Raw genomic sequence first — 22,271 nt, 5'->3', positions numbered from 1 at the left:
GGACCTGCGGGAGGGAGGGGCATCAAAGACGCTGCAGCATCTCCCCCAACCCCCAGCCTCTACCACATACCAGTGTTCCCAGGGATGACCTCATTCAACTTTGCATTGAATGAACAACATTCTCAGGATTAGTGGTCCACAGAGAGAGAGCGAGCCAGGACTCTCGTCTCCTGTAGTAGTAGTATTGGGACAAGACTGGGTCTGGATCACCCCTAGATCCCTGGATATCCTATCCCAGGCCCTACAGGACTGTGGGATAAGTTCTGAAAATCGTGCCGTCTGCACATTCCTTCCTGGGCTTCCTCAAGAGAATGTCAGCCAGTGGGAAAATGCAGATCTTCCTTTGGATGAAGTCCTTAGAGCTGGGAGGGAGCTGCAGGGGCCTGGGTGCTTTGAAATGACTGGGATGGAGGAGGGTGATGGTTTCCTAGCTGCTCTGGGGAGGTTGGTTGTCTTCTCGAGGCTGCAGTTAATTAATTATTGAATGATGGACTCTGCCAACCCATTAGCCCAGATGTCTGGGTGACTCAAGCTACTCAAGCTCTCAGGCCAAGTCTCAATACTCAGCATCCTTCAGCAGGGAAAGGTGTGAAGGAGGTAGCCCAGAGACAGCCCCTGAATTTTAAACACACATGTGGGTTTTGGACATCTGGGCATTTCCATCCCGCATATTACAGGGAGGGGTGTTTCTAAGGCCTGTTGTGCTGTGCTTTTGACTAGTCTGGCTTGATTTCAAAAGCTGTTCGTTAATACATGTCATGCTTCAGTGACACCCTTCACTCTCACTGCTTACAAATTCAAAAGAAGTGGGATAGCAGCCTGAGAGGGAAATCTTAGGCTGGGTTCGGTGCCTTGTTACTGCTTGACAGCGTGCCAGCCTTTCCAGGGATAAAAGGAAGCATTTATTGAATGTTTTCAACGTGTCAGGGACAGTGCTAAGCACACTGCATTCATTATTGCACTTAATCCTCATACTATTATGAGGCGCATACTATTATGATGGCCATTTTTACAGATCAGGAAACAGTGGTTCAAAGAGGGTGACTCACCCAAGGTCACACAGCTGCTAGTGGCAGAGGTGGGACTCAAACTCAGCCTGCTGGCTCCCAAGCACCGTGATATTTTACACTCCGAACCTGTGGTTCTCCAGGTGTGGTGCCTGGGCCAGCAGCTTCAGCATCTGGGAACTTGTCAGAAACACACATTCTCAGCCCCTTTCCCGAATCAGAAGCTCTGGCGAGGGACCCCACAAGCTCTTTGAACAAGCCCTCCAGATAATTCTGGTGTTCACGTTAGAGAAACACACTGTTAAACAATTATTAAACAAGCATTATGAACATAATGTACAAATGTAAGTAAGTATATAGAATTTATAACTATAAAACGCTGTTCCCTAAGCTGCTCATCTAGTTGAGGAAATAAGACCAATGCACATAGAACAACAACAAACAAAAAATCAAGTGACAAATTTCACACTTCTGACCATAATCACAGTAAGGAAGGGAAGGAGGAACAAAGTGATGTCTGCATGCCAACAACGTTTGTCACTGGGGTTAAATATAACCTTTCATACACAAGATCTAATGAAGGAGATTAGTGAAAGGTTCGCTGCAGTAGTGAGGAGTCAGGACAGTTCTCCTGAAGAACGGGATGTTTAAGTGGGCTCAAAGGACAGACGGAATAGAGGGGGGCAAAAGTGAGGGGGTGACATCACCCACCAGCAGAGGAACCCAGCCAGGGCACCTGTGACCACCCTCTGACAAAGGGATGGGGCTTGAATGCCAAGTTCCCAAGCAGCGTATGTTTGAGCAAGGTGTCCTGACTTCTGGGCCTCTGTTTTCTCATCTGTACAATTGGGGTAATAGAGTTTTTGAGAGGATTGAAAGGAAATACAGGAAGTACCTGATGTGATTATTAAGAGCCTGGCACAGAGGAAGCATTGGGTACAAGTTAGCTCTCTTTCCCCAGTCCCCTCATCTTGGGGAGTGATGGATATGTTTGCCACGGGACTTGCAGCTTGTCTTGCATTCAGGGTCACTACACATCATCTTCTCAATTTGTACTTGTGGAATTTCCCCACTAGAACTTAGGCCACTCTGAGAGCAGGGATTTTTTTTTTTTTTTTTTTTCTGTTTTGCTCATGGCTCTATCTCTAGGGTCTAGCATGTAGGAGCTACTCAAGAAATACCTGCAGAATGACTAAATGAACATGCAGATTAGAGAGCTTGGTACAAACGGCCTTCCTGATTTACACAGATAATCAACGCTCAGCTTTATCTAGAGAACTGAGCTTCTCTCTTCCTGCTCATTACCTATTGATTTGCTCTGTGTTTGCACAGATTGAGCCCAGGAGGGGAATATGGGGCCTTCCTCTCTCCCAGTTCCATGGGGGGTGGGGGGTGGGGGGCACCAAGGGTCTCGGAACAGCAACAGTCACAGGCAGCCTTCCCATGTCTGTACTTGCACAACCAAAGGGAAAGAGGGCAAACTGAAACAGTACCTTATGATTTAGGGGAAAGCAACTGCGATACATTCTCTAGATATCTACCTTCACTGCACTGAGGGAACCTGATGCCAGAAAAGCCCCACCCTCGTTTCTGAAGTTGTTTTTTCCTGGTTAGAGGGGTTTGTGGGAAGTTTGGGTAAGGGGCAGAGGGTGGGGTACAGTTTTCCTGGCTAGATAGGCTTTAACCAAGACTTCAAGTGTAATGTTTACACATACCCTTAGATGCCTGCGTGCCTGCCCTTCTGAAGTATAAGGGTCCCCTCTGTGACAACACTTCCTTTCCTGTCAGGAACTCACCAGCAGGCAGGCAGGCAGGCACGGAGGCTGGGCTGGGGCCTGTTCTGTGATCTGCAATTTGACAAATTGATTTGCAACCTCCTTCTGGCAGCTTGGTTTAAGTTTCCTTAGGCTGTGCTCTTGATTTTATAAAAAGTCAACTAGGTCCTGCCAGAGCCAACCCAGCACTCCCTGGCCCAGGGCCACTGGCTATATCCACCACTGAATTTCAAAAACCAAAAGTAAAGCCTAGCCATGAACCCCACTAAATTCATTTCTGCTGTCATGGTTGATATCTAACATGACACCCTTCCCAACATCTGCTGGACCAGAATTCGGACACTACAATCAGAGAGCATGGCCTATTCCCATGCCTTTCACTGCAATCACCTTTATTTTCTCTCCGTTGCATAGCAATATAAATAAACCACCACAATCCACCAAGCCACATATGTTGATGTAGAGAAAACCCTGGGCACTGTTTATTCCTTGGTTCATTGTTGTCTGCTCAGCGTTTTCCTATCATTGTGCTTTCTGAGCTGCTCAGGGCGACCCACCGACAGGAAACAGGACTGTTCCTTGTTGAACATCAGATGCCATATATGGCTTGTCTGAAGTCGCTCTCCTTTCCTTCTCACTATTATTAATGCAGCTTTGGGGTTTCACCTGGTGATGTCTGACAGGTGCTTTTAGGAAAGACGGTGTCAGGTGGGCTTGGGAGGGAAAGATGTTTGGCTCTACTGAAGCTTACAGAGGCTGCCTCCTCCTCTTTCCCAAATTTACTTCAAACAATAACTTCAGAGCTACCCTGTCAGAAAGACTGGTTAAAGAAAAATAGCTGAAGAAAGTATCCTTTGGGATCCACCCAAAAGCTAGACCACCCCAGAAGGCAGGTAGGAATTTCTTCAGCGTTGTTGCAGGATGGTCTCCATCTCTGATTTCTGTCAAGGTGGGAAGGGAGCAGCAGTGGTCAGCCTCCCCGAATGTGGACGAGAGTGGCCTAGTGTTGTTGGGAGAGAGAAGGACTCTCTGATAGGTGTGAGTTTCCAGAGGCTGAAGCTCTAGTTCCAGTCATCTGGTTGACCTGGGACAGGTCCAGGCAGTGTGGCAGTTCTTATCCAGGAATTCAGAGCCTGGAAGGTGGACCCTGGCATCGCACTGCCTGGGGTTGTTCCTGGCTGTACTATTTATAACTAGGGAACCCTAGTAAGTCATTTAACCTCTTTGAGCCTCAGTTTTCTCATCCATAAAATGGGTATAATCAAGTGCCAACATCAATCTATAATCTTTGTGAAGCTGAGTACATATCTATAAAGTAGTAAGTATGGTACATGGGCATAGTAAATACTCAGTAACAGGACATATTAGGGGTTGTCGTACTTAAACACTAGACGTACAGGTGGGAAAGGAGAATCCAAGAGGTTTGTAAAGGTAAGAAGTGGGAAACAGGTGTCCTAGGTCCAGCCGACCAAGCAACGTGGCAAGAGTCTTGTAGCTTATCGAGGGCATGGAGTCCAAAGGAGAGATTCCTTCCTCAGCAGTTAGTCAGTCAGCAAACATGTATGGACCTGCCAAGTGCTGAGCATTCTAAATGATTAAGACACAGTCCTTGACCTTGAGGCACTTGTGCCTTTCTCTCTCTAATGTCTTTGCCCCGTGAGGGCAGGGAGTGCTGTGCTGGTGGCCTCCTCCTTCCCTCCAGGCCTCAGCACGCAGAAGAGGTGCAGTGGGCAGTGGCATAGCAGATAATGTGTGTACTCACCCCAGACCAGGAACTGTGTGTCTGTCCCCTGCCCTGCTTCTGTGCTGCCCAGACGAAGCCAGTGGGTGGCGATGGGGAAGCCTTTGGTGGTCAGTGCCTCTTGTCCTTTAATGTGTGTACGAATCACCTAGAGACCTGGTTTGCGTGCTCGTGTATGTATTGTGATCCCGGGGGTCTGCATGTCTAACAAGCCCCCAGGTCACTCTCGTGTTGCTGGTCTAGGGCACCCACTTTGAGAACCACTGGTCTAGATGTGGTCTGACGAGGTGGAACGCCGTCCAGGGGCTCTCGTTTCCAGGGTGTGCCCTTCCTCCTGGCCCGTTCACCTGGCTTCCCTGTGGCAATTCTCTTAATTCCAGTCGCCACTTTACCATTAGTGTTTTAAGACTTTCTTTTTTTTTTTCACATTAAGACTTGGTAGTTTCTAGAATTACCACATGGCCACCTGTGCATTGTCCACTGCATTTTACTGTGTTAGTCTACAACGTCATCCATGCAGTATGTTTGGGTCTCCAATCCTCTGTGACAAAGAGAACGTAACCTTTATCCCCCACCTTAAGGCTGAGAGTTAATATCACAACAGGGCTGTTCTCCTAAAGCCAGTGATACTGTCCTGACCACCGAGACACCACCTGTCACAGCCGCTAAGGAACTAAGAAGAAGGAACTGAGAGAGAGGCCGGTGAGATGAGAATATCGGGTGGGCTGAGAGCACGGCTCCCAGATGAGGAGCAGTCATCTCGGAGAAGTCAGGCCACCTTCATGCTCTGTGGATTTAATTGGGAACAAAAGTAATAGTGCTAATTAACATTCGTATGATGTTTTCATGTACAAAATGCTTTCACATGCATCATCCCACTTGATCATGAATCACAGCGATCCCGTGCAATAATGTCATTATCCTCATTTTACAGAAGGGGCAGCTGAAAGTCAGGCACAGTGTGGCTGAGAGCAAAGAGTCAGGGAGGAGCCAAGCTGGGGATTCACACCCAGGTCTTCTGGTTTTAAAGCCTGTGTTCCTGTCACTGCATTAACTTCTCAGGGCATGGGAACAGAATGCCTGAGAAGTGCTCCTGGCTCGGAAAATGTGCCGTCTGCAACCCGGGAGATTATATCCAGTTGTGGATTGAGTTCTTGAGGCATTCCAGAAACACAGCTGCAAAGAGACACTTATGGAGGTGCTACTCGGACCTCCACTCTGCAGCTGAGGAATCTGAGGGTTAGAGAGGTTAAGGGACTTGCCCTAGTTGTCACACTAGTAAGTGGCAGCGCCTGATTGAAACCTGGGATGCCTAGAGCCCCCCGTTTTTATCCACTACAACGCCTGGACACCACAGCGCGGTACACGAGGACGTTTTTGTGATTTTCTTGTCTCAGGGCATCATTATTCAGTCTGAACACTCGGAAGGGTTAAACTTTTCTGGAAGAGCAGTTGGCACGTGTTCCACAATATGTGCCAAGCCCTGTCCTCCCCATCATAATGGTGACTGGGAAACTGATAAACAAGGGAATTGGGCAGGGCTGGCAAAGCCCCCCCCCACTCCCCGCAGGGCAGTAGCGGAGGCCTTGGGAGCCGCTGCCGCTCATCCAGGCAGCCCACCTGCTCCACCTGCGCATGCTCAGATCTGGCCAGTCCCCTGGGAATGGCGCGGTGCTCCCCGCCTTCATGACCACAAACTGCTTCTGCTCAAGTTGCTGTTACGAAAAATCTCTCTAGAGCACCAAGCTAGACTTTCATGATTTCTACTGGATTCTGTCCAACCTAACTTTTGAATAAAGTGTTGTGGCTTGTTGCAATCTAATCTGAGGTCTACCTGAAACATTGTTTCTCTCTCACTGTTTCTCTGTTAACAACGCAAACTAGGTGAAGATCAGTGCATTGCTTCATGTTTAAGAGCCCTGTTTATCTGCTCAAGGGTAGTTCTCACAAACCACCTTGAAAAACATTAGGCTGTAAAATATTGTTTCATGTCCTGTCTTTGTTGATGGAAGCTCGGTATGGATGAGATGTCACAGCTGTCAGTCTAGCCCTAAGGTAAGTGTTTATTCAGAGGGCAAGCCGGGGCTGAGAGCTGCCAGGAGGAAGTGCAGAGAACTTAGAAAAGAGCGTTATTGTCCTGAAGCTCCTCCCTCAGCTGAAGTAAGGCCGACATTGGCTGTAAGACTCTCCGGTAACTTAGAGGATTGGGGTTGAGTTCTCTATACATTTGATCTGCGCTTAAAGCCATCTGCTCACTGGAGGCATTAGCCCTCAGTCTGTGACAATTGTTTGGTGTATAAAGAAAACTATACAGACATCATCTTTCTCTTTCTTCTTGTTGGTATCCCCTCCTCCTTTCTTTAGAGAAAGGAATTCTGTATACCCACGGAATAGAAACAACGTACTTCCCACGATTTGTAGTTATCTGATTGACCACGCACAGCAAGCTTTTCAGCAAGTTAGTTTCCTTCCGCTGAGCTTGGTCCCCTCTCCTGCCCCCAGCACCTCTATGCTGCCCCCAGCTATGTCACTTGATCCAAGCAAGTGAACTTTACAACAACCTAAACAGAAGGAGGTGTGCTTGGCACAAATATAGAGCCCAGCGTTCTTTCCAAGATGAATAGAACATTCCCGATTCTGTCACGGCTTGGAATGCAGAAGCCTTCCACCAGAGCAGAGAACTAAGCATTGATTGATTTTAAGATACATTCTCACCTGAAGGAAGTCTTTCAGGAATTTCTTAGCATGAGCTTGTTCTTAAGAAATCAATATGAGAAAAAATAATAGGGGGAGTCAGAAACACTGGTATCTAACATTTCCAAGCCAACAGCCATTGCATCACACGCTGCCAGGGTCCTGCCCCTAATTCCTCCTCACCTGGTCCTGAGGTTGAGACCGCGAGGTTCCTTGGAGGTGGTCACACAGATGGCAGATGGCACTCGGCTCTTGAATTAGTGACAAACTCCTCGATTTTGAGAAAGCGCTGTCTGAATCCTCACCTTGCTTTCACTGCGTACTAGGATGAAAATGCTGGGCGCTGGCTTTCTTCTTCGAGGAAATTAGCATCGTCTTCCAGAGCGAATGTGCTTCTGCCTTTTGCCTGTTAAAAGGATGACACTCCATTACTCTCACGGTCTCATAATGCGGTTTGCAGTCATATCGAGAGTTGTGAGTGCTCGTTACATGATTCCATCTGGATGAGAATTGCCACCGAGAGCAAGTATTAGCTTAAAAGCTTTTAATGAAAACTGTAAGGTTGAAATGTCGTTTCCAACTCTGTGTGACTTCATCCCAGAGAAGAGAACTGCAAATGAGTTGGGTCGTGTGTACACATGGTACTCACCCTGGAGAAGTGAGAATACAGAATTGATTTTGCTCCTTTCCATCGAGTGCAGTGGTGTGTGTGTGTGTGTGTGTGTGTGTGTGTGTGTGACTATAACTGCACTAAGTGTCCTTATGCTCCTGCCTAGGAAAGGCATGTGTAGATCTCTCCTTTGTGTTATGCATGAGGCATAGCACACATGCCCGCAGGCTTAGGAAACCAGAACTGATACTACAGCTCTGGTTTTGTTTTGCTTTGTTTTTCTATGGGAAAGTGTTTCGCTGAGTATATTCAGCCATGTGTTCACACGGTGCCTTCTGAGGTGTCTGCACAGTGTGTTTTTCTAGGTGCGAATGAATTGGAAAATAGTACTTTGCAAAGTCGTCCCTTGGAGGGCTGGGAGGGAGGTTGCTCAGAATTGCTCCTGTCAGGTCAGGTGGCCATAACTAAATACCATAGACGGGGTGGCTTAAATGGCAGGAATTTACTTCTCACAGTTCTGAAGGCTAGGAAGTCCAAGGTCAAGGTGCCGGCCAATTTGGTTCCCTGTGAGTGCGCTCCTCATGGCTTGCAGATGGGCCACCTTCTCTCTGTGTCCTCACATCATGACAGAGGGAGGGAGGCAAGGAGGGAGGAAAGGAGAGAGAGAGAGAAATTTCTGGTGTTTTTTCTTAGGAGGGCTCTAATCCCGTCAAGTGGGCCCCACCCCCATGACCTCATCTAAACCTAATCATCTTGCAAAGGCCCCACCTCCAAATACCATCACATTGGGAGGGGGAGGGCTTCAATATTTGGATGGGGGGGGGGGTTATAATTCAGTCCATAGCACAACCTAAATGGTACCTGTGTGAAGCCCCTCCACTCATTCATTTAACAGACGTCTGTTGGGAGCTCACTCTGCATGGCAGAAGGGTACGTGCTCAGGACACAGCAACACAGACCCTGTCCCTGCCCTCACGCAGCTCAGGCCCTGATTTAAAAAAAAAAAAAAAAATTACAGAAACATTTAAATAGAAATGGTTATAGGAGACATGAAGGAAAGGACATACCTAGGTCAGGGGAGTCATCCCAGAGGAAATGACATCAGAGCTGACAGCTGTGATTGGGTGGGACCTAGGTGGACAGGGAGGGGACGAGAGCTTTCTAAGCCAGAGCAGAGGTCCCCAAGTGGAAGACGGAACTGAAACTGTGTGGTGAGAGCATCTGACGACAATGAATTTTATCTCCCATCTAGGTAAAAGAGCTTCCCCATGGGGCACTTTTTACCCAAAGGGGAGCTTTCTGCCAGGCTTAGCATCAGAGAGCAGAGTGGCTTGTATTTGACCTTTGTGATCAGCCTCCTCTAGGGAGATGTGGTACAGGTGGTGGGAGGAAGCTGGGCAGACTCGAGGACCCAGGTCTGAGCAGTGATCTCTGCAGTTTTGCATCTCAGCACCACACTCCCTCCAACTTAGTGCCATCCTGAGAACGGTGTGTGTGATTTATGAAGCTTTTTTTTTAGTGAAAAAATATGTCGTCAAGATAGGACATTTCACCAGCAATCCCAGGGAAATGGAAATAAATACAGTAAAATAAAATTGAAATCCATTAACAAGTTCTGTTTCTTGCTAAGTGATGTGTTTCTGGCAGCCATTTCTTACAGGAAACTTTGTGCTTTCAAAGCTTTCTAATTAGGTCTGTAATCCTCTCTTCTGCTAACTTTAGTGATACAGTACAAACTGTCTTCTCTAAAGATACATAGTTACATTTTGCAACTTTGTGTCCTACACACTATCAGAACATAGTTAGCTACTGAAATAACTTGCCCATGAAAATGCATGATAGAATTGTATGTGGTGATCCCGTTTAATGATGTAGCTACATGTCATTGTTCCTTTCACTGATAGCTTTCATCTGGTTTTTTTTTTGTCTATTTTACTTCTTTCTTCTTTGTAAATAGTGGGCACACTTTTGCCCTCAAAATCCTGTTTCATCACATTCTCTGAGTGCCTAACACACAGTTGGTACTCAGAAAAGAAATGGTGACACAAAGAATGAGATCCGGTATGTTCTCGTGGGCTGGTTCTGTGATGGAATTCTTACCTGCAGGGTCAGGGTCCTTCCTGGGCCATCCAATGGGACAGTTTCTCCATGTGTCCCTGAGATCCTCTGGAGAAGGAACTGGATCATGCTTATTTATGAATCCTTGGCTTCTGGCTCACAGTAGATGCTCAATAAATATTTATTAAATGATTAACATCAAAGCCCAACAAATGCTTTTTATCTGGAAAACTCCGTGCCTAGAAAAACATCGTTTCTAGTGAGATTCCAGAGGCATGGGGCTTGGTACTAGTCCTCGGAGCAGAGCAGCCCACAGCAGTTTTCTGTCATCAGCAGACTGTCTCCTTCCTCACCACACCCACTCTTAGCATCCCCACTCTGGCCTTCAGCCACTCAGGGCTTTATCTTTGTCTCCTGTCTGGCATCAGGCAGCACTCATGCTCTTGATTGTTCCCATTAATATGAGCAGCGCCCTTCTCCCCTCCCCTCCAGGCCCTGCCATGGGCTTTCCAAGATGGTAGCAAGCTAAGTAGAAACCGTGAGCCATGGTTGGCCCCAACTAGCCCTTTGAGCCCCAGACTCTGATCTGCCCCAGACTTATTTCTCCTCCCCCCAACACAGCCCTTCCCCACACTGTTCCCTCTGCCTGGCGTTCATTCCTCCCTCCAGTCTTTCCCTGCTCGGTGACTTCTAACTCATTCTTCAAGAAGTAAATCCCAATGGAATGTCTTGTGCAGAACACTGGCTGTCACACTTTGCTCTGACCCTGGGCAGTATGACGCTCTTCCATTGAGCACGCTTCCTGCATATATTGCATTTATTAGTTTATGGGATTATCTTCCAAGTTGGACTGAGAGTCGTGTCTTTTCATCATTGTTTCCCTAATACCGAGCACAGTACCTGATTGGGACCACAGGTGACTCCCTGAAGGACAGGGAGGAAGTGAAAGGAGATGAGGATGGTGACAAGAGAAGGAAAGGGACCAAAATGAAAAAATGACAACAACAACAACAACAAAAACAAAACGGGCAGCCTCTCTTCCTTATTTGTTCTGACCTTGGCTGAGATGCAGTGTTGTGTCTGAATACAAAAGATGGCTGAGAGGAACAAGAAGAGAGAGTGTGTTGGGGGGGAGGGGGTTGATCTAGAAAGGTTAAAATGTAGGACTCTAGGAGCCGGAAGGCTTCCCTCAGGTCCCTCGGTGAACCGTGTCTGCCTTGGTGCACAGAGCAACGGGACTTAATAACACTGGCCTGCTTACTTTGTTCCTGACTGGGCTGGAATTAGTGTGCTTTTTTTTTTTTTTTCCCAAGCAATGACCAGCGTATGATAGATAACCAAAGTCCAGTGAACACAGAGTAATCCAGGAGCTTTACAGGAACGGAGAGTTAAAAAGGACCCATGGTCTCTGTTGGTGCCACTTTCCACAGACGCTATCGTTCTGGTCACAGGCAGCCTCCGGCCTGGCCGGGTCCTCAGCCACTGTGTCCTCTGCTGTGGGAGCAGCTGCAGCCACGGAGGATTCCCTCCACACGGTGATGACACTCGGCTCAGCCACAGTTTCCTTGACTCAGGAGGAAACCCGTGTGGTTTGGGGTTGGGGGGGTCAGGGCGGGGTGTGGATGAGCAAGTGAAGTTTTTTCCTCATTGCCCCGTGGCTTTAAATTGCAACCTCTCTTTTAATTTTCCATTATGCATCAAACACATCTGTGCCAGCAGTGGACAAATGTATTCCGTCTGGGAGGATGATCCCAGACAGCTATAAATTAGACTTTGTGCCCAGAGATGCCAAAAATGTGGCCGCGTGGTAGGGTGTCCCTGGGACAGCCACCTCCTCCAGTCTGCTCAGTGGCTGCAGGCCTTGGCCTGCCGCCTCTGTCAATAGATTTCATTTTGGATTTGGAAACTATCTTTCCATCAAGTCACCGCAGAGGCGAGGGGGCAGGGTCGCCTGTGAGGCTCTGCTGGGCACATATGTCCCTGGCAGCCTTGGGTGCCCCTAGGATGGTGGTTTCCCAAGGGCATCACTCTCTTTCCTGTACCTGAAACAGCAATGACCTTGAAGCTGGTTTCCCCCGAAACTAAATCAGGGCTCAAAAACACGCTCCTCATTGTTTGTGGATGCAACAAACTACCCTATCATGCTTTTAAAAAACAACCTTTTTAAACGTGCATGAGTAAGACTCTATGCTCAATGCAGAACACTTAGAAAATAAGTGAAAAGAGACGCCTGTAATCCCACCTTCCAGGATAACCATGGTTAGTGTTTTAGCATGACTTCTTTCAATATTTTTTTCCGTGCCACGCTACCCTTTTTAAAAACGCAGAAATCTTTTAAAGCTGGTCGAGCCCAGTTCCGTTAGCTGTCCCTCACATTATCCAATTAGTGCTTTCCTCTAAGTACTGGAAACTTTGAGTTATGCCACACTAGAGTCCAGCTGGTAGAACTCTGCCCCTTCAGCTCCTCCTGCCTGAAGTCAGCCGCCCTTCTAAAGGAGCTGGGCACAGAGGGACCTGGCCTTGAGGGCATCGCTGGGGGTGAAGGGCAAAGTCTTCATAGGAACCCACCAGAGAGCCCCAAAGGGTAGCTCTGCCTTTACAAAGAGCCCTGCAGATAGAAGGATCCTGTGTACACGCTCTACCTGACCTTGACTTGGATATAATTTTTCCTTGTTAAACCTCACCTCCCTCTCCGTCCTTTCGTCTTCCTGTTGGGGCAGCAGCAGCCCCTAAACTGCGCACCATCTGTTGCAAGGCCAGGGCAGCCCAGCACTCACGGAGGGGTTGGCAGAACCAGGGGGCTATTTTTACATCTCTGCTTCCTTTCCCCTGCTGCCCTGAGCCCAGAAGGTGCCCAGTGAACATCTGTGGACTGATGCCGTGACATTCAAGATGGGTGTTTGTGGAGAGCAAGGACGCTGGGGCTGGAGCCTGATGGTGGGCAGTCGGGACAGTCCTGCAATGGCAGGAAAGAGTCCAGCTTTGGGGCAGGGCCTCACAAGGCCCTCAGGGTGGCAGAGAGGAAGCCGGCGATGACTCTACCAGCTGCCAGCCTGCCTAGCCGCTGCCTGCGCCAGCCACTCAGCCTCTCCATGAGCCACACGGCACACAAACCGTGCTTTTTCAGAAAATTATTTTTTCCTCTCTCACTTTCCATGGAAACTCGAAATAGCAACCAAAAAAAAAAAAAAAGAGAGAGAAAAAAAAAAAAAAAACCGAGCCAAGCTCCCTCCCTGCTTGCAAAACCATCCCCAGGCAGCAGGCAGTGTAGTGACTGGAGGCCTGGGATAGAAAGGGCTCCGGACGCCTCTAAAACTGCTTCCTCACCAGGCACTGAGCACACACAGGTGTGGGCAGGTCTGAGGCTGGTGTGTTTTCTTCGAATTTAGCAAAGCGGGTTTCCCCCAGGTCTTGGCGTTCATCCTGCACTTGGTGACCTGGTGACTGAAACACAGTTTCCTCTTGCTGTGGTTAGGTGGTCCAGAGTGCCCAGCAGGGGAGAGAAAGGCAGGGCACAGATGCCTTCCAGGGCAACTGCTACCGGAAAGTTCTTTGTGGGACACCTCCCATAGCCCAGGGCAGGCTGGGGGGATGGGAAGAGCTCTGAGCTTGGAACCAGGGAACTCCAGTTTTAGCATCACATCAGGGACACAGAGGGGCTCTGAGCACATCATTTCGCCCCCCCCCCACCATGAAATGTGTTATGCCCTTCCAGACCTCAGCATCCCAGCCGCCGCCCCCCACCCCCCACTCCAGGGCTGTGCACACGTTCCCCTGCTGTCATTGTAAAGCTGTGTTTTTGACCTTTCAGCTGGCAGGGTCGGCTGTCATTGCCTTTGGACTATGGTTTCGGTTCGGAGGTTCCATGAAGGATTTCTCATCAGAGGACAAGTCCCCAGAGTATTTCTACGTGGGTGAGTGATGTCAGCTTCCCTAAGCTTTAGCTAGGGCTGCCCCAGAGGCTTGGATGGGCAGGGACAGAGAGGAAGGTCAGAGAAGAAGCCTGCGACCCCCGAGATGCCACTTGGCCCTGGGTGGGGGGAGGCTGTGGTCCAGGCAGGAGAGGGCCCTGCCACCCGTCCCCTGACTGCCCCTCCCCTGGTTCATCTGCTCTCCAAAGTCAAGGGAGACCAGTGCTGGAAGGCTGGCCCATGGCACTTGTCTCAGCCGCTTCATGAAAAGAAGCCCAGAATATAACTGCAATTAATTTCCAAGTAATTAGACACTCCCTTCTTCAACCTGAATGAAGCGAGTCACCACAAAGTTGGTTATTCACTCATCCATCTGCGTAACTGGGGCCCTGCAGAGTCAGGGCTTTATTCTGTGGTCTTGTGTTTTAAAAGGTCTGTGAGGAAAACATAATTCAAAGTGAAGGGACATCTCAAGGTTTAGAGGTGCTAATCTCAGCCCCTCCATGACTAGGGGTCTAGGAGGGCAGGGGACGGATGGCAGGGAGGGAGGGAGGAGGAGGGTGTGAGGGTGGGGAGGGCAGGGCTGCCCTAGGGAAGAGGCTTCAGTGGGTGGACAAGGGGCAATAGCCCACCCAGGAAAGAGGCGAGGAGTGTGGAGCAGGGTGCAGCCTCCAATTCTGCGACGCTGTGATAAGCAGGGGCTGCTCGTTCTCCCTTGATCTACTCTCATCTTCTGCTGCTGCCTTTTCTCATTCTGCAGCTAAGTGCTCCTGGACCCTAGACAGCAAAAAGTCCAAGGTCCTTGCCAGTATAGGTGCTGCCCCATGGGACTGGCCGTTATAGATGCATGCCAGCTACAGCGCACGCATCGGTGGCTCACGGCCATCTCTGTGCCGGGGGAGAAGCAGGATCCTGCACAGATGGTTTGCTCCAAACCCCAAGAAGAGCAGAGCTACTTCCCAGGAGGGACCGGACTCCAGGCCCCCGTCAGAGCCAACCTGTCCTCAGGAAAGGCCGCTCCCAGCTGTGTTACCTTCTCTTCCAAACGCCCTTCCCACACCGCCCCGTCCTGTGAGGAGAGCAGCCATATCAGTGAGGAAACTTTTAGAGAAAAGTGACAGAAAACCTACGACACGACGGATAGCAATAAGGAATCCCACGTTTCATCAAATCTTAGATGCAGTCTTTTGTAAACACCCCATGATTTTAAGTTCCACCGAGAAAGGAAGAAATGCTGCCAATGTAATTAACACACCATAAAATATGCATCCTAACTTTAGAAATGTTAAAATGTAATATATATGTAATATATAACACATATATTATATATATATATACATATACAGAAGGTGCCAAAAAATGTATACATGTTTTAAGAAAGAAAAAAACTGTATTAAAATTGTAGTACTCAATATATGCCAGTAACAGAAGATGAATATAAGTCATGTGTATACATGTTTTTGGCACCCCTGGTAGACATCAAAATTAATGAAATGTGGTCAAAGAAGTGTAGAATTGAGGAGTCTCCAGAATTAGTTCAGGACCCAGGCACTTCCCGTGTGGCTACTCGCCATCCTCGGGACAACCTCAGCCATGTCCCCGCAGGATTACAAGAGAGCTGCAGTGGCTCCAAGCATCATATCCCCACAGTCACATCCGAAGGAGAGAAAAGGAAGCATCGCCTCATAGCGTCCGTTTTCAGGCACGAATAACACCTTTGCCACGAGTTCCCCAGCAGACTTTCCCCTCAGTGTATCGGCCAGAACTGCACGGTGTCCATGCCCGAAGCAGTTGTGGCCAAGAACAGTCCCCCTGACTACCTCTGACCAGCTGGGAGTCGCCCTAGGCCTGGGATGTGGTCCAGGCTGCCCAGTGGGCCTCTGACACTTAGACAAAATTGGAGTTTTGTTACAAGGAAGAAGCAGAGGAACCTGCCACCGTACTTAACACTGCAATGCTCTTCTTTCCCTCCCCTCCCCGCCCCCCGACATGGTTTCCAGGGGGTACCCACCCTTCCATCCCAGAGCTAACATGCACATGTAGCATATTGTGCCTTGAGGAACCCCTAGCTCTGAAAACCTCCTCAGAAGCACACCCCTAGCCCAGGGCAGGCCCCACATGCCCAGCACAAAGCCCAGCCTGTCCTTGGGTACACCACCTGCGGGAGCCTGCGAGCCCCCCCACCCGGGGACTCACAAGAACAGTCAGAGGAGGGTACAGGAAGGAATGCATTTTCCCTCATTGTGCTGATGTTCCAGCACCTGCTTACCTCATCAATATTCCCTGCGATTGCTAACTCCATCTTCACGTAGTCACAACTCAGCAAATGTTGAATCCTATTTGCATGGGATTCGTGCCTCTCCAGACATAGACAATAATCGATTGCAAACGACAATCACACACATACGTTAAGTGCTAAGGGGAGGTACAGATGTGACCACGGAGTTAAGCACGAGCAAGAACGGTGCAGGCTGAGGGGGACAAGCCTCGAGATGGAGGGGTGCTTGAATGGGGCCTTGCAGGACGGGTAGGTTCCAGATTGACCGACTTACGGAGAGCCTGACTCATGACTCTGAAAAGGTAGCAGGCAGCTACCATCCTTCCCCTTGTCTGTGGCAGTTCCGGCTGATCGGCAGTCGTCATAGTCTATCTCCTCCCAACCATTTACAACTGCTTCTCAGGGTGACCATTATTTTCTCTCCCGCCTCTGAATTCTGTAGTTACTCAAGGTCTTACCATGCGTTCAGTCCCAATAAAACAGTGGAAGTTTTTTGCCCCTAAAACGCAGGCCTCTTGACGTTCAGGGTTTTGGCACTTCCTCAGTCTGTCTCCTTTTCACACGCTGTGTATTGGGTTTGCACCAGAACCCTATTTATCTCACCTTCCTCGGGTGTGACTCTCAGGACTTTCCATCAAAAGCTGCATTCGTGCCCTCAGGTACGTGGGGCGGAGTCCACCTGATGTGGAACTAAAACATGGAGAAACATCGGTCAGCTCGGTTTCAGTCAGACATTCTCCTTCAACCCAGCCGCCTGCCCACCTCACCACCAAGTTTGAGGTTGAAAGACTTAAATGTCTGCAATGTAATTTCTGAACTTAAATTGGAAATTTTGAGCCGTAGTAAAGAAAAACCATTTTAAAAGACCACAAAGACCTGGGTTATGTGAAAAAACATGTAAGAGAGGCTGTCTCCCTCCCAGTGATAATAAACATCTGGCTGTCTAAAAATCTCTCCATGGTTATTTTACTTTGGGGATTTTAAGATTCAGTTTCATGCAAACATGCTTGAGCATTCAAGCAGGGATGTCTCTATTCTTTCCCTTTTTTTGTAGGCTCGCCCCTTTGGGAAAACATAGAGCCCATCCATGGATATACATTAGCCCGCATCTAGAGTCCTGGGCTGTTCTCATCCATGAAAAAGGATGAGAACGCTGGACTTGCCCCATGTGACTTGCAATCTATTTGGAAACACTCACAGACGTAATAACTTAAATTCTAATAGAAATGAGTGTGTCACCAAATGCCAGTTAGGTGGTGTTTGCCGTGGGTGCACCAGGATAATTCTGACTGGTGAGGCAAGGAGGCCTGGAGTTAGGTTTGAAAGACTGGCCTGTAATCGGTGGAAAGGAGGGAGAATGGAGGCCGCAGAGGCTGTGGGCAAGATTGCACAAGGCAGCTCCACTGGGCAGCGATGAGCAAGTGGGCACTTACTGGAGTGTAAAGGGTTGGGGCTCGGTGGGAAGTAAGATTACAAATATCGGGGAGGGCGGGAGCACAAGAAGAGAGAGCTTTGAATGTTAGGGTTAGTTAATTTGGTAAGGAGGAGAAGGGTAAACTAGGTTTTAAGGGAGGGTATGACCTGCGCTGCATTTTAAAGAGATTAATCTGGCAGCCGTGGAATGAGAGGGCGTCACAGGATAGAAAACATAAACATGCTAGATTATTGAGACAGTTAGACATAAGGGCATGACCCATGGTGGTTGCGGTAGGAATTGTGACGACAGGGACAGAAAGACAAGAAACATAATTATTAAGCATTAGTAAACAGTATTATTAAACTCGGGGACAGAAGAAATCAAAACGACAAAAGATATCAGTACTAGACAGACACAAGCCTAAAAGTAATAAGCCACGATTTTGAGATGGAAACGTGGACTATGGAAGTCAGGGGTCCCCCTCGGGCAGAGAGAGGGGTGGGTGTGCAGAACAGGCTGGGAGCCAGTCTGGGGAGCAGCCTCTGCTTGGCTCCAGAAACAAAGTGCTGACAGTGATACCACAGGTGTAGATTTGGGTCCAACATAAGAAAACCTTTTAACGATGTAATAAATCAGAGAAGCTGAGCAGACGTCCACAGAGGAACGTGAACTCTATATCGGTACTTAATGTATCACTACTTGGCAAAGTCAGAATGGGGTCTCCTATCTATTTGGGAGAGTCCTATATTGAATAGGGGGTGACTAGCTCTATGCAAACACTCCTGATCCCTTTTTCTAACTGAATTTAAAGCAATGTGAACTGTCCGAGATGCAAGAAATGTCACAGGTTTATGGACATATCTGTCAGAACTCCTTTCATTGCATATCACAGAAACTTGACCCAAACTGTCTTGAGCGATACAGAAATGTCTTGACTCACATACATGAAAAGTCCAGGATTAGTACTGGTCTCAGGGATGCAAGTGATGTAATGGAATCCTGTCTGTGGCCATCTCTCAGCTCTGCTTTCCTTTGGCTCCATTCTGGGCAGGTTTTCTCTAGATGCAATAAAATGGCTGCCCACAGCGGCAAGCACCATCACCCAAGTAACCCTGGCGACAGAAGTCCGACCAAAGTCCTGAGCTTCACTCTCTTTGGCCATCTTGGGTCCAGTGCCCATTCCCAAACCAGTCATTGTGGCCAGCTGGTCGGGAAGGGCTTGTGGGCTGAAGTCTGGGCTTCACGCCTGCCTTGGAGCTGAGGCAAGTCGGCTCTCCCAGACCACATGGACCGAGAGTGGAAACTTTATCACTTCTCTGATAAAGAAGAGGAGGAGGTGAATTCTGGGTAGGGAAAACAACGGTCCACACAGCAGGGCCCGACTCCTTCTTGCTTGTTCTTGGTGACCTGGGGCAGGATGTGGGTTTGCACACCCTTAGTTTTTGCTCAGCCACACCTCCCCTCTCTATGTCGGCCCTTGAAGTGGCTGGTGGTGAAGACACTCGTGGTCAGTGCTCCAAGTTCAGGGAGGTGGGTTATCATAGAGTCTCAGCACCAAGCAGGATAAGGAAATGAAGAGCCCGAGTGGGAAGCAGCAGGGAGCTGGCTGCCAGCTGTGGTTCTGCAGCTCTTCTACGTGGGGTTCAGCCTACAGCCCAGATCTGCTGATACCCAGGCCTGTGCTTGTTGTGTTTCCCCCATGCTGCCTCTTTGGGTGGTGGCAACAAGAAAAATAGTCCTTGAGAAGTCAGGGACCTTTTCTCCCTTTCCTATAATATAAATAAGTAGAACAAAATGCATGCTCATAGAAATTATTGCATTCCTCAATAAATAATTTTCCAAATAGGAAAGATACCTGCTCCCTAGAAATAAAACAAGAAGAAAAAAGTGCCAGGATGCATATTTAGGGACTTGCATAATGAGCGGTGAGGTCATACGTAGGACTTTAAAAAAGAAGCAGGCCCAGTTTTTGGAAAACTTCACATCACAGGGTATCGTTCACTGATCTGTGTATTTTCTTTTCAGAATAGGTTCCAGGGCAATCAGCCCATTAAACTCTTATCGTCCCTTTGTTAAAGAGTGTTGGTGGACAGGCTTGGCACATTCAAGTGGCTCTTAAAGAAATAGGGCCTCAGCCTAAAGTCCCATCCCTGAGAGGGACCTGCTTCTGGGCAGACTGCCTCACATTGGAGGAGAAATCCTTCCATCTTTGGGGGGATGCTTTCCTTTCTGGGATCCTCATTGGTGATGGAGAGGAAGTCCCTTCTTGTGATAAAGATCTGGACACAGCTTCTCAGCCAGGGGACAGGGTGAGAGGATCCAGCTGTGAGGGGAGTCGGAAATAAGGACAGAGTGAGGTAGTGAGACTGCCTGCCACCGGCCGCCTCTTCTCAAGGGCCTCTGAGTCCCTGCGAGGCCTGGAGGCTGATGCAGGGCACCTGTGTCCACTGGTGGCTAACAAGGAGAAAGGAGGACCTGGCAACAATGGTCCTAGTGGCAAGAAAAGCTTGGGCGACCTGCTGTGTCCTAAACCGCTCCACTTTCATTTTTCAGTGAACTGGGGAGAGGAGCCCCCAGTGTCTTCCAAATTCCACCAACCTGCCTCTCTGGCTTCTTGTTACGGTCTGTGTCTTGGGCTGCCTCTTGGAGGGACACACACCATGAGGGTCTTCTTTCCAGGAGTGCGGACCAGGGAGCGATGTCCTCAGCCCTTGGAAGACTGGAGAGATGGTGTGTGCTCCAGCACATTAAGTCATGTCTGAGCAGGGGCCTTAGCAGGATTTCTCCATGACGGGGTTGCCCACATACACAGCAGCCGGTTGGCGCTCCAGCATCACACGCTGAGGGCTGTAGCTGTCTCTCCCTGCTGCTTTCAGTTGCGGAGCCTGGCTTTGATTGTGGCTGGCTGTTAGGAGTAAGGAAAGTGTTCCAGTGCTGGATGTTGAGGGGCTGGCTTGCCTTTTTAGATACTCTGACTCACTCTGGTAAGATTTTTTTACTTCCTGGTTTCCAGTTGTACCTGAGAGTCGTGGTAGCTGCAGAAAAGAGATGGGCTGTAGTTTACATCATTGAGACAATTTTATAAAAAAAAAAAAAATGCATTGTTATAAGTTAGAGTACGTCATGATGGCCATATCGCGGATTAAAAACCTAAAGCCACCATTGGTGGGCCTGGATTACTGGCTCCCAGCCCTGTACTTTCAGAGGAAACCTCAGAAACCATCAAGGACAGATCCGCTCAAGGAAGAAGCAAAAGAAACCTCCTGGCATTTACAGATTGCAAAATTAACAGCTTTCAAGCTAAGAGAGTCACCCTTCTTCTGAGTTCCTGCTAAAAGTGTAAGCATAGGAGTTAGGCTGTGCACCTAGGAGCAGACCCCTGGTTCGGTTCCAGTTTTGCCCCTTACGAGTTATGAAACCTTAGGGAAATGACTGAACTTCTCTGTGCCTGATTCCTCAGCTGTGAAATCTGCGTACCTCGTAGGACGAGGTGAGGAGGAGAGGATTTAACATAGGCATGTGCTTCAGCACAGTACCTGCTGTGCAGTGAGCCCTGGATATGTATTAGCTGCAGGTATTACAGTCATGAGGGCAGGCTGAGGGGAGAGTCAGGCCGTGGGTGGCGTGGGAGAACACAAGAAGGAAAGATGAAGGCGTGGTTCGTACGCCAGGGAGTCAGAATGAGAGAACAGTGGGTAGCTCTGCTTATGATCTCGGGGCAGGTTCCTGCCAAGTGCACAGTTCAGAGGCTGTAGAGAGCAGGCAGGGCACCCGGAAATGGTGGTGGTTATGCTGTGTTAAATGACTCCGTGACTAATACACGTTAAGCTCTCACAACAGTACTCAATAACTGATAGCTGTTGTTATTTCAGGGCACCCGACACTTTCCCTTCCCCATAACCTGAGTGCCATCCAATATTCTGGATACAGGTGTCGTTATATACATCCAGCGCAAGCGGGGAGGAAGGCAGAGTTGCACAGAGGCATAGAAAAAAATGTTTTTAGATGAAAAATGGTCAATAGCTGGAAATGTGAAACCATCTGCTGCCAAAAAGCCACTGAAATTGATGATCGTGCCACTATCTGGTCACTAAAGGGTGTGTGTGGGGAGATGCGTTTTAAAATGAGACAAAGCTTTTAGGAGATTGCTGTCTCCTTTCTGTGTTACCTGAAATGATGCTTTAACTGAAAAAGAAGACGCGAAAACCTGAGAAACAAGCGATGGCATCGTCAGGGAATTGCTAGTAGCAGATCACCTGGAGACCGCTGCCATCACAAGACCCAGATGTGAAAAAATGCAATTATCAAAGTGTTTTCTTTTTTTCAAAATGAGGGAACTAGGGCTCGGAAAGCATGGGGAATTGGGAAATAGGTCAGACACTTGTCACACAAGTTGGGTGGGAGGGAGAGGGCTCTACAGAAGCCATCTTGGAATTGAAATGCGACACTCCATCAATGTGTTCATTCAGCAGCTGTATTTGAGGGTCAAATCAGAAAAGGATAAGGCACCCCGGAAGCCACAGTGGCCTTATGGTATGCTGAGAACTACAACCAGATTGGGAACTGGATTCAGGAGGCCTGTGGGATGTTGCCACTTGTAGAATTACTTGCAGTTTTCCCTTCAGCTCCCTCCAGCAGGGCTCATTGTGCATTGGGCTGAGTCACGTGGCCCACGCGTCCACACAGAGGTTTGCTAAGAAGAGGCCTCAGGGTTTGGAGCTACTCTGCTTGGGCAGTTTCAGGGTATTTTGTTGTGAGCTCTGGGATTCTGAAAGCCTAG

At 48.7% G+C, this 22,271-nt stretch overlaps 1 protein-coding gene across 2 annotated transcripts in view; it reads left to right on the top strand.

The window, feature by feature from the left end:
* Nucleotides 1–22,271, top strand: part of TSPAN2 (tetraspanin 2) — a 38,228-nt gene that overhangs the window by 770 nt on the left and 15,187 nt on the right. For both annotated transcript variants that reach the window (XM_019730340.2, XM_019730341.2), the window contains exon 2: nt 13,697–13,799. In XM_019730340.2, coding sequence (XP_019585899.1) covers nt 13,697–13,799 — 103 coding nt within the window. The remainder of the gene's footprint in view (nt 1–13,696; nt 13,800–22,271) is intronic.

The sequence above is a fragment of the Rhinolophus sinicus genome, linkage group LG14 (genome assembly GCF_036562045.2).
Source record: "Rhinolophus sinicus isolate RSC01 linkage group LG14, ASM3656204v1, whole genome shotgun sequence".
Taxonomy (NCBI): Eukaryota; Metazoa; Chordata; class Mammalia; order Chiroptera; family Rhinolophidae; genus Rhinolophus; species Rhinolophus sinicus.
This window is presented reverse-complemented; position numbering and strand designations above follow the sequence as displayed.